Raw genomic sequence first — 12,820 nt, forward strand, 5'->3', positions numbered from 1 at the left:
TCTGAAATCTTTCAATCTGGTTTTAAGCCCTTTCACAGTACGGAGACAGCTCTTGTTAAAGCTATGAATGACATTCTTGTTGCGACTGATTGTGGTAAATATGCTGCGCTTGTCTTATTGGACATGACAGCTGCATTTGACACAGTGGACCACGACCTGCTGATCTCCCGCTTACACCACTGTGTGGGAATTTCTGATTTGGCATTGTCGTGAATAAAATCATAACTTTCCGAAAGGAGTTTTTGTGTTAAGCTGGGGTTGGCCGCGTCCTCTGTGGCCCCTCTGCTTTGGGGTGTCCCCCAGGGATCTATCCTCGGGCCCTTATTTTTCTCGCTGTATTTACTCGCTCTTGGTGCGATTTTTCGTAAACACGGAGTGTCATTTCATTTGTATGCCGATGACTGCCAGCTTTACTTACCTTTTAGTCATTTGGATACCTCCCCATGTCAATCTCTGCTTGACTGTCTTAGCGATGTCAAATCATGGATGGCAAATAACTTTCTAAATTTTAATGATCAAAAACAGAATTTTATTTGGCCCGCATCGTTCTACTGATTCTCCAGATGTTGATTTTGGTGATTTGACCTCCCATTTGAAAAGTTCAATCACTGATCTTGGTGTTAAATTTGATTCCGCACTTACCTTCGATGGTCATGTAAATGTTAAAATCAGCTTTTTATCACCTCAGACGCCTGTCGAAGGTCAAGCCTTTTCTTTTCAAAAGCAATTTGGAAACTCTTATTCATGCTTTTATCACCTCACGTCTGGACTATTGTGATTTCCTTTTAATTGGGCTTGGGTTGGGCACTTTGTCAAGCCTGCAGTTAGTGCAAAATGCAGCAGCACGATTTTTAACCGGCAGTAGAAAATTCGATCACATCACTCCGGTCCTGGCTTCTTTACATTGGCTTCCCATTTAATTTAGGGTTCGTTTTAAAGTCCTTTTATTGGTTTTTAAATCTTTAAATTGTCTGGCTCCTGTATGCTTATCTGATTTGCTGAAGTCACATGTTCCTACTCGCTCGCTCCGTTCAGCTGAGCAGCTGTTGCTGTCGGTTCCTAAGTCGCGGCTGAAATGCAGAGGAGACCGATGCTTTGGAATAACCCTCCCCTCCATATTAGACAAGTGTCATCAGTGCAGGTCTTTAAGTCCAGATTGAAAACCTACTTTTATTCCCTGGCTTTTAGGAAACTGACACCTTTCTTATTAATTTATTGTATTTTAACTTTGTTGTTTTGATTTGTGTTGTTCAGCACTTTGGTCTGCCTGGTGTGTTTTTTTAAAGTGCTATACAAATAAACGATGATGATGAACTGGTATCGCTCTTTCATGTCAGACGGGCCACAGCAGGTGAAGATGAACTCTGTCTTCTCTGACACGGCGTTTAGCACCTTTACACTCATGACTGTACTAGCTCCCAGCCAAATCAATATGTTGTGAAACTCTCAAGAATTACTAGCAGACCATCCTCACACAGGCAGACGGCATTATAACAGATCTGCATGCTCTGCATTCTGAGTATGTTTTATTAAAGTTCGGGCAACGGTACACAGCTTTTCTATGTCAGCACGACCAGTACAAGCACTCATTCCTTCCCTGTTAGTTAAGATGATTAATGGACACAGAGCACGAGAGGAACAGGTCCAGAATAACTAATTTGGTTCTTTAATCATGTTTATCTTGTGGTTCCACTTGGGAACAAGTGTATTTTTAATGTACTTATTTGTTTTCATGAATCTGTGTATGTATTTAGATTTTGTTATTATATGGAGGAGTCCAGTGGGTCTGTCCAAGCATGAGCCTTTTAGCCAGCTGGTGTGGCGTTCAGACTAAGTTAAAGGTGGGTCGCTTGGTATCCAGCAGGACTGTGGTACCAAACCCATCCAGCAGGTTTGGTACCACAGTCTCCGCTCGGCGCCATATTAGACAGACGCTGGTGCGGAAGGTGGGGAAGGGGAGGAGGACTCCTCCTGATAAGGGTACTAACCTATACGCAAAATACTTATGGTTGACAAGTACTTGGGTGAACGTAGTCCCAGACTTGCTGCTTTCGTAGTTGTTGAGCACACTCGCCGGCAGAAATGACTTCGTTGACTCAGAGGAGTTCGGGCCTCGTGCAGAGGCGGACCGAAGCCTCGCGTAACGCCGCTGAGAAAGACCGACCGTCCGGCCAAGAAGACCACGGGCCCCGGCGAGCGGAGGATCAGGACGATGATGATACCGGAGACTCCAAAGAAACACGTCTTACACTGATGGAAGAAGTGTTGCTGTTAGGACTGAAGGACCGAGAGGTAATGGCAGATAAACTGCGCCTTAACGCTGTAGCAAATAAGCTAAATGTTATCGCTCGGCTAACGTTAGCTGTAGTCTCCAAACAGCTCTATGTAAGTTAGCATCCCTGCTTGCTACAATGCTAGCTGTAGCTAACAACAGTTGCTGTCTTCAGTCTGCAGCGAGATAGCTAATGTCTGGTGCTACACGATTATGAGAAGAAATGATATTTTCCAGTAGTTCAGCAGTAATGGCCGGAGAATAAGTGCGGCGATCCTGGCGTTGATGTTAGTAGCTCCAAGCTAACACAATGAGTAAGAAGAATAAACGGAATGGAGTCAAAGTAAAAAACTGTTTACAGGAGTGTTTGATTATAACTAATACAAAGTGCTACAGTACCAGTGAAAGGTGTGTTTAGATGTATCGATGATTTGCTGTCACTGAACTACGAACAGCAAGCAAAGTGAAATCCACCGATAAATCTAAAATCCTCGAGTACGGATTCAGTCCCGTTCACATAACATTAGGAATGCAACTAAAACGGAGTCATTCAACCTCCAAATTTAACAGGAAACTTGTCAGTTTAAACAAAATTACAAACCATGTTTGCTCGTTTTAACTTTGACGTCAGCAACACAAACAACTGTTTTTTCTTCTGTAGAGAGTAAATGCAGCAGCTTCAGTAGCCAAATGGCTGATGGAGAGTTTCAGGTACACAACAAGACTCCAGTTTATCACAAATTTGGCTGAGAAATGAAGACGGATGAGTTTCAGTGGGTGACCAAACATTATTCCTTCAGATCCATGTTGATAAAGTAGAGCGTGGTCCTCTCTCACCCATGCCACGGCTGTGGGACTCTGCTTTGATGACAAGTTGCTGCTGATTGGTTGTTAACAGAACTGATAATCTGATATTCAGGTCATCTAGAATTGAAATTGTCAACAATATTGAGACAAACGGTGCTGTGTTTGCCTCCTCCAGCTGACAGACAGACCAGCACTCAGTCCCTCCCTCACTGACTGAAGTAGTTTACATTCACAGCACTGAACAACTTCAGGAGGAATGTCAGAGGTCAGAAAAGCTCTGCTGCAACAACAACTGTTAAATAATGATCATAAAAGTTAGCCTGGGTGGTGCACACATTAAAATGAGCCATTTACTCAGTTTTCAGTCGTGTGACCGACTCACAACCCTGGTGGCCAAAACATGATTCCACTGTGATGCTAACAGTGAACAACGATGACATTTGTGGTCCATATTCTGCCTCAGAAGTGTCAAAGTGTCTCCCAGAGCTCACTCAGCTTACACTGCTGTCAGTACGGACACATGCATATATGTTCTGTCAGGATCGGTGAGTAACTCTGTGGGAGGTGAGGAACAAGACATTTTTGATCGTCAAAGCAAAAGTAAGCGCACAGCTTACTCCCCTCCAGATCCAGAGCTCTTTGGAGCACGTTATCACGTCTCTGTATGTCGCTGCGTTCCTCTTTCCCTCGACTCTGATTGGTCTTCCAGTTCTTGCTGCTAGAAAGCATCTCCACAGCATGATGCTGCCACCACCATGGGCAGCACCTGTAAGGAAGTGATGAGGGACGCCTGGTTTCCTCCAGACATGACGCTTGTCTTTCAGGCCAAAGAGTTCAATCTGTGTTTCATCAGACTTTTGTTTCTCATGGTCTGAGAGTCCCTCAGGTGACAAACTGCAAGCGCCTGTCATGTGCTGCTCAGATTAGCCAGCTCTAAGAAGTGTTTCCAAACTCCTGTTTATAGATGATGTTACTGTACTCTGGGACCTTCAGTGCCAGAAGTCTTTTTTTGTACCCTTCCCCTGATCTGTGCCTCGATACAGTCCTGGTTTACACACGTTCTTGGACTTGATGGCTGGGTTTGTGCTCTGACTTGTGCTGTTACCTATGGGAGCTTATGTAGACAGCTGTGTGCCTTTCCCAATCATGTACAGTCAACTGAATTTACCACAAACAGGATGCAGTTCGATTCTCCCACCTCCCTTTATGGGGAGTTTGCATGTTCTCCCGTGGTTGCGTGGGTTCTCTCCAGGCTCTCCAGCTCCGCCCTCCATCCAAAGACATGCAGTTAGTGGGGTTGAGTTAGTTGGTGCCCTTAGGTGTGGATGTGAGTGTGAATGGTTGTCTGTCTCTGTGTGTTAGCCCTGTGACACACTCATACAATTCAGTTTTATTTATATAGCGCCAAATCACAACAAAAGTCGCCTCAAGGCGCCCCAAGTACCTGCAATGATTTGGTACTGAGCTCGTCGGCTTCTGGCACTCTTTGACAACCTGGATTGTGACGATGTGTCCCATTGCACAGGGCTACACCTCATTCTGGAATGACTGCATTTCATCAGGGCTGCGAGGGTGCATGCTGATCGAGCTGGCCCTGCGAGGACGCCTTCAGCTGGAGGCCTGTGGCATGAGGAGGAAAGGTCTGCTGGCCAGGAAGGTACGACACGGTTATGTTTAAGCTTTCACTGTGTACACAAGCTGTTTCCCGTTTAGACATCGTCACCCTGCTGGTGTATTAGTGTCATGGTGTCACGGCGTGTAGTGAAGGCCTGCACAGGAACAATCATCTTTAACAGACGTGTAATATCAGCTGTTCATGTCCAAGCACACACCTAAAATCTCATGTTGTTACAGTTTTGTATCTTCTAATCAGTTTTTATTGCATTGAAGATGTTCTTTGTTTTTAATTCAGTTTCATTTCAGTTCAGTTTGGATTCATTCAAAATGTTTAGTTTTTATTAGTTATTAGTCTTTTTAACCCTTTAAAGCCGGTCAGAGCAGCACGCTCCGTTTTGCGTAACTATTTTTAATCCCAGTAGAACTGCAACCACGCAAGCTAGCGCAATAATTTTTTTCATAAGAAACCGGAGGAGTTGTACTGACATCTTATGCCATCAGCTTGTCCTCGGTCACGGTTTCCTTCCACATAAAGCTTTGCAAAAATTTCATAAAAAACACTTGCAGGAACAAAAACATAATATTCCAGAAACACGCTTTGCCGATCCGATCAGCTGTTCATAGCACTTCCTACATTGGAATAGACGTCAGCGCGAACTATCACATGTCCGCCATCACCTGCCCGGAACCGGAAGTGACGTCATTTTTCGCGGAAATGTCGTTTTTTTACCTTCAGGGCCTCACGAGCCTATACTGGTGTTTTTAAAAGTTATGTTTGACTTTATGACTTTCTGTGTCGTTTCTGGGATGCTTAGGACTCAGATTGCACTGCTGGAAATAGTTTATTTTGATGCATATGCCATTTTCTTTGCAAATTTGCATGATAATATTTATTTTTGGTTTTCCTGCAGTATATAAAAATTGGTGTATTTCAAAAACAAAACTATGAAGACACTCAAAATAAATTTCCTGTGGTTGGAAATAGGGCTGGGCGATATGACCCAAAATTCATATCTCGATATTTTTTTAGCTGGATGGCGATATAAGATATATATCTCGATTTATTTATTTATTAATTTTTTTAAAGCCATAAGTTAAGAACAAAAAGAGAGTTCTTAGTCACACTGTGTCCCAGATGTCACACGGGCACTTTTATTTACATACAGCGTAGATGTACATGAAGAAATTACTCAAAAATAAATTATCAGCATTTATTAAATAATCATGGTCCATAAATAAAAGAAAACAATGTTGTTTTTGTGCATAACAAAAAGCTCACAATTGTGCAGTCAAAATGTAAACTAATAGACGCTGAGCGTAATAACAAAGAGACAGATTTCACAGCTGCACCACGTCTCTGAACAGTTGCCACTTGTGGTCCTTATACACACACAGTACGGTAATATTACGTTGAAGCACAGCACGTATCACTCCGCGAGGCTCCTCCTCGGTAGCCGTAATCCTCCGACAATCCATCAAGCGGTGCAGCTCCGTAGCTTAGCAAAGTCATATTAAAACATTTTTTGACAGATTGCTGAGCGCCGTGTACCACATAAAATCGGTTCGCGGTCAGTAGGCACAACCAGAATTCATACATAAGGCGCGCTGTCGATTTTTGAGAAAATGAAAGGATTTTAGGCCGTGCAGCCCCTCCGGGCTGCATGTCGTTAGCGCAGTTAGCTCGTTAGCGCGGTTAGCTCGCTAACACGTTGACGCCGCCCAGCCCCACGCACGGTAACTCGCTAACGGAGATTTTCCGCTTTCATCTTGTCATTGCCTGCAGGTGAAGCTATGGGGGAGGCGGAGTTGTGTTCAGTGAAGGAGAGGCAAGGCCGAGTAACCTTGCGTAGAGACAAAAGTGGACGAAAGAGAGGCAAACCTGCGGCTCCACAAGTATAATTATAACGTAACATAGACTATATCGATATAAACGATATTGTCACATCTTATATCTCGTATGAAAATATATCGATATTTTAAAAAAACTCGATAAATCGCCCAGCCCTAGTTGGAAATAATTTTGTGCAACTTTTTTGTATTTACGGTTAGGGCTGCTCAATTAATCGAATTTTAATCTCGATTACGATCTGGGCTTTCAACGATCATTAAAAATGACTGATTATTAGCCCCTCCCTCATGCTTTACTCTCGCGCTGCTCCGTGTGGCAAATCGAGCGCACCTCTCTGCATTTCGAACACGTGTCACAACAAGTGAGGACCCGAGGGAAGCACGTGGCTACTGTCGCTACCCGATCCGTACCACGCATATGCAAATCTTACGTCACTTCCTCTCTTTGCCAACATTGCGACAGTTAAGAGTGACACGGTTAGCGCCCAGTTAGCTCCTAGCATTTCTCAACAGCTCTGCCTCCTTTTCGACTGCCGGGACATTTAAACTATGGATAATCCGTTTACAAACAAATTCATGCTTTTCTCGTCCCCCGATTAAACAACAGCGCTGTAAAAGAAGAAGAATGGCGCCTAATTACAGACTTACTAATACTGACTTAGTAATATGACACGTGAAGATTCAGCAGCCCGATTAAGTGTTTACTGACAATTGACAGTGATAGCGGACATAATCATCGCTGTTCCATCAATCCTCTCTACACAGACGAGCATAAACGCACTCTACTATCACTAAATCAAATTTAACACGCGTTTGTAATGACGCTAGTTCATTTTACAATAGGGTTCATTCGCTCGGTCAGCAGGTGGCGGTATCCTTGTACACTGGGGAGTAAACTGCCATTAAACGAAGAGAAGAAGAAGAAAAATCTGCACATGCGCGGTACGGATCGGGGAGTCCTGATCTGTAACTATCGTTTTATTTTTCGTTTTTGTCTACATTACATTGAAATGTTTCATTACTGCAAACAATTTAAGAGATACTTATTATTCTTAACAGATACTCTGACCCGTAACTAGCGTAAAATGCTTCAGCCGGGAGGAGACACCTTTCACACATGCGTAGTACCGATCAGGTTTCCGGTACGGATCGGGTAGTGACAGCTCTGACGTCCACTTGTTTGTTTTCCACATAAACCTTTTACGGTAAAGCTGAAGATCCTGTTGAGATTTTTCAAAATAAACTGAATCACGTGAAAGAGTACGCAGAGTGTTTACGGATGAGAAGTGAAAGAGCCGTCAGGTGCTAAAACATAAACCTTCGACTCAAACATTAGAACAGGCTTTTCCCCGCAGCACGCCGTGTAATGAATACAAAGCAAATGCGGCTGTTACAGTTTCATGCATCGGTCAAAACACTCGACTCCAGCTACACGGCGCCCGGCTGAAACACTTCACACAGGTCGAGCTGCCCGAGATTCACCGAACTGACAGAAAATGTAAGCGTTTTGTGATATATGTGGTTGTCGGGACGATGAATGTCCTATTTCGGGATATAACATTTTGGTCATATGGCACAGCCCTAGGTATTACAATAAACCACAACTTAAAGTTTTACTAATAATGCGCTAATAAAAGGTTTCACCAAACTAGCAAATACTAAAACTGAGCATCGTTTTATTTTATTTTGATGTTAATTTTTGATAACAAAACATCAAGCTGAGATTTGATGTGTTTCTCAATAACGATGCTCCATCTGGTGGCTGCTTAGGACACAACCATTTATCATAATTGAGAATAAAATTTTAACAGATTAACTGACTAGTAAGTCTGGTACTGACTAGTGACAGCAGCGACGATGACTAGTCCCACACATGCCTAGTTGTTTGTATTTTCCCATATGGAAAAGATATTTATAAATCTTATAAAGTTTGTTCGGTCTTGTATGAAACTTGTATGAAAAGCATACAAGAGTGAAAACTACGGAAGCGTAGAGCTGCCACCCAGGCAAAAGAAAAATACAAGTGTATCACGTTATAACGTGAAAGGTTATTATTGTTCTAACAAGATACTTTTCACGTTTGTACAACATAATATCACGTTCGTACAATATAAATATTATATTGTACAAACAGGAAAAGTATCTTGTTAGAACAATAATAACCTTTCACGTTATAACGTGATACACTTGTATTTTTCTTTTGCCTGGGTGGCAGCTCTACGCTTCCGTAGAAAACAGATATAAGATCCCTTGAAAAATTATATAATGAAACTTGTATGTTTTGTATACTTCCTAAAAAAAATTATATGAAAGTAATGAGAAAGTGGCCACTTTCATGAGTAAATCATATGTTTTTACTATTTCTTTTCCATATGGGTTAGTTCACTCGGTGCTGTTTCACGTCGTGTCAGTCTTTACTATAATAATCTGCTCCCACTTTGTTGGTAAGGACTTTTTCATGGTTCAGCAAAGCCTGGATTAACTTCAGGATTCTTTCAGGGTTAAGAACATTTCCACGCTCTGCCTGCTCTGATTCTGGATGCATTTGCAGGTGATTTGCAAGTCAGATGCTCCTACAGGTGATGTGCTCCTGGACGAAGCTCTCAAACACATCAAAGACACTCAGCCACCAGAGACTGTGCAGAGCTGGATCGAGCTGCTCAGCGGTGAGTTCAGCTGTCCTGCTGCTGTGGGCTCTCCCACTGCACTGTGTGCTTCCTCACTGCGTTTCCAAGTGACTCTTAGCAAAACACTGTGTCTGCAGGTAAAGTGTAGTTAGAGTGTGAGTGCTGTGATGTGTGCACTGTGAAGCAGGTAAATAACAGTCTTCCTGAATAGGTTGACAGGCATGTTGTTGTAACAACCAGTCCACCGACAACTTTAAAGAACCGGCATCTCCAATCACACCAAACTGTCTACAGTTTATTGAGCTAAAGGTTCATTGAGGCCTTTGCTGTACTGGCGCTGATGCGGTTTTCCTGTTGTCTGTGGTGTAGGCGTAGCTGAGCTGGTTATGCTGGCGTGTGACGGCACTAACGCTCTCTGTTCTGTTGGCTCCTTGTAGGAGAGACGTGGAACCCGTTGAAGCTTCATTACCAGCTGAGGAACGTCCGTGAACGGCTGGCCAAAAACTTGGTGGAAAAAGGTGTCCTGACTACGGAGAAGCAGAACTTTTTGCTGTTTGACATGACGACACATCCCCTGACCAACAACAACATCAAACAGCGCCTCATTAAGAAGGTGCAGGAGGCTGTGCTGGACAAGTGGGTGAATGATCCTCATCGAATGGACAAGCGGCTCCTGGCTCTCATCTTCTTAGCCCATTCCTCTGATGTTCTGGAAAATGCCTTTGCCCCCTTGTTAGATGATCAGTATGACCTCGCCATGAAGAGAGTGCGGCAGCTGCTGGAACTGGAGCCAGAAGGGGAGAGCATGAAGGCCAACACCAACGAGCTGCTATGGGCTGTGGTGGCTGCTTTCACTAAATGAGGGAACAGCAGGCAGTGGCGTTGACGTGACAGTGGGGGTGAAAATTACTCCTGACCCTGACATTTTGACTTTAGTGACTTCTGGTACCAGACGCCTGGATTTTGTGGCATGGGCTGCCCTGTTTCCTCTTTCTGTTTCTTTTCCTTCCTGATGATTCTCTTTGATGATGCTCCATGACCCTGTCTCTACCCTGCATCAGTTATGTGTTCACTTTCATAAAAACTAGCTGTGGTTAAATGCCACGTCACATGAAGTGCTTGCTGATGGTATGGGTAGGCCTGAAATCACTGATTCATATCCTGTTTTTCTTTTTTTAAGAGTGTGGTACAGATGTCACAGGTTATCAACAATGATGTACATGTGCACAGCAGCAGGAAAGTAAAAGGTTAGATGAGCTGGAGTCTAATTTATTGGGAGTAACATCTGTACTGGTCCACTCTGTGACTGTGGGCCACCATCAGATTGAGTTCCAGATGTTTGCTCAGTTGTTGGGACACTAACTCCTGTTTGGTTTGGCTCTGTTGTGCTGCTGGCATAGTTAGAAGTGAGTCACTGAAAACCGGTATAAATTTGATCGTGATGATGAAACCTCTCCTACAATACCAGTGTGGCCACCGTCGAGGCACGAGCACGGACCCGTACATGATGGAGCGAGCCTTGCATCATCAACGCACCCAGTGACGGACGATGCTGTAGCACTGAAGCTATCCTGGCTCCATGTTCTTACTAACCCACAGGGTTTTGTTTTCATTTGACACCAGTCTGTAGCTCTGTAACGTCACTGGTTTGTATGGTCGTTTACATGTTGGGAATGAAGAAGTAAAACTTGATGTATAGCTCGCTCACACTTGGACCAGGCTTTTGACTAGAGAAGTGCAATTTCAGCTCCAATTTTGAACAACTTTGAGAACCCATGATGATGATAATAAACCAAGTTCCTCTCTGGTTTGCAAAAACGCTGGCATCAAGTGTTGAGAAGCCAAAAGTCATTTCCCATCAGGCTGTGGCAGTTTCCAGTTCAACGCAGAACAACATCAGACACCATAAAAGCAGCTAAGTGCTGTCGGCCTGGGGCGGCGCGCCCGTGTCGTCGTTAGCGCTGTGGTGTCTCGTGGTTGGCTGAGGCCTTTTGTGTGGACTTTGCATGCTCTCCCTGTGCTGCATGGGTTTGCTCCAGCTAGTCCTCCCACAGTCAAGACATGCATGCTTGGGTAAATGGTCATTCTAAGGTGGTCATGGAGATGATGTGCATGAAGTGTACAGAATAAAGTCCTGTGTGTATGTGTGGTTGGTAAAGACTAGAGCTATACAGCTGTGAGCGGTCTCGCTGTTCGTGGAGGAGTTCCTGTGGGATTAACACGGCTGATCGTGGACCTGGGTACGCTCCTGCAGAAGGTGCTTTGGATTTGAGCTTCTGTCGTTTCTGTGCTGATCAAAGGAGAAATGTTCTCAAAAGTAGTTGAACAAAAACAGTTCTGAATTATTTGCAATGAAAACAGATTTTGGTGCAGGACTAACATCAGCCCTATAAGGAGTTTGGAAAGAGCTGATGACCTTCACAGACACACACCGGCTAATGTTAGCACGCCAGGGTTAAAGCAGCAGGTGGTGGGACAGCGCCTTTTTACTCTGTTTACTAAGGATCAAATGTTCCACTTTGATAGAGAACAAACTCAGCATCAGTGACAGCTACAGTTGGTACGTTCCCAACTACAATGACACATTTCAGTGAGACATGGTGCTGAATGCAGGCTCCTCCTCCAGAATGTGCTCACGCTGCCTGGTCTTGGGTGCATAAAATAAAAGTGTTCACTGAGTGAAACGAGCTCCGTCTGATGACTCATAATCCACCTCTTCTCCAGTACAGGGAAACTCCAGGAACCTCCAAACACAGCAAAGTCCCAAACTGACTGTTTACGTTACTCTGATGCGATGTACTGTCTGCACCACACAAGCTCAGTCTGGGAACCTGGACACTCCGTCTAATCGAGAACGTCATCTGAAACGTAAGCAGGTTCCTTCACCAGTAACAACCACGGCACACCAAAAACAAAAGGCCTTAAGAACTGCACAAACTGATTGCATCATGTTCATCGATGTGTATCTTTAATGCCATTATTTCTTCTTGGAAGCAGTTTTCAGTTTAAATGAGTATGAACCGTACCACTATCAGTGGAAAGAGTGTGGGTCTGTGATCTCAGTGAACCCACTCAAGATGTGCCCAGGAGTTCTGAGGTTATTTTAACTTGGTCGACTAATCCCATTGTGAAGTCAGAGGGTTAATCAGTAAAGTGTAACCTACAGTATGTAAATCAGAAGCTCTGTGTTTACATCTTTGCCCACTGTGGTTCTCAGTGGAGCCGATGTAGCCGTTGTCTCTACGTTTTAGCTGAACTCCTCAGATTGATCCGTCTGTTGGATAGCTGGGTACACGTCAGGCTGTCAGAAGAATCGAACCTCACATTCTCCTATTGATGTGTTTGAATTAGGCATAAGTTTATGGTTCACTGTCAAAATGTACAAAGCCTTTTCCCCATGAACGTGATGAAGGATGTTGCTTAATTAGGATGGCCTTCTTCTTTTCCATATCTAACAAGAGAAGAGACATCAGGAGGCTTGTGCATAAGGCATGACATGTTGCAGCAAAGTGATGTGTGCTCTTTAAATAAAGGGACCTCCAGTCTGTGTACTGTCCTGAAAACAGATCCAAGAACAGCCAGATCATAACGTGTGACTTCGATGTTTAAACCAAACTCTGTGCTTGTGTGAGCTGTGTAGCACTAATCT

General features: G+C 43.9%; 1 protein-coding gene across 1 annotated transcript; it reads left to right on the forward strand.

Annotated features, from left to right (window-relative positions):
* The first annotated feature begins 1,863 nt into the window (after positions 1 to 1,863).
* On the forward strand, positions 1,864 to 11,858 carry golph3a (golgi phosphoprotein 3a). Its single transcript, XM_004558632.6, has 4 exons — positions 1,864 to 2,292; positions 4,605 to 4,736; positions 9,096 to 9,210; positions 9,609 to 11,858. Exons 1-4 carry the CDS (start codon positions 2,083 to 2,085, stop codon positions 10,031 to 10,033), a joined length of 882 nt encoding a protein of 293 aa, XP_004558689.1. The 5' UTR covers positions 1,864 to 2,082; the 3' UTR covers positions 10,034 to 11,858.
* The last annotated feature ends 962 nt before the right edge of the window (positions 11,859 to 12,820 follow it).

The sequence above is a fragment of the Maylandia zebra genome, linkage group LG12 (genome assembly GCF_041146795.1).
Source record: "Maylandia zebra isolate NMK-2024a linkage group LG12, Mzebra_GT3a, whole genome shotgun sequence".
Classification (NCBI taxonomy): Eukaryota; Metazoa; Chordata; class Actinopteri; order Cichliformes; family Cichlidae; genus Maylandia; species Maylandia zebra.

Coding starts and splice junctions, on each gene's coding strand:
- golph3a (XM_004558632.6), top strand. CDS start 2,083: ATGACTTCGTTGACTCAGAGGAGTTCGGGCCTCGTGCAGAGGCGGACC. Junction 4,737..9,095: donor AAGGTCTGCTGGCCAGGAAG/GTACGACACGGT, acceptor ATGCATTTGCAG/GTGATTTGCAAGTCAGATGC. Junction 9,211..9,608: donor CTGGATCGAGCTGCTCAGCG/GTGAGTTCAGCT, acceptor GGCTCCTTGTAG/GAGAGACGTGGAACCCGTTG.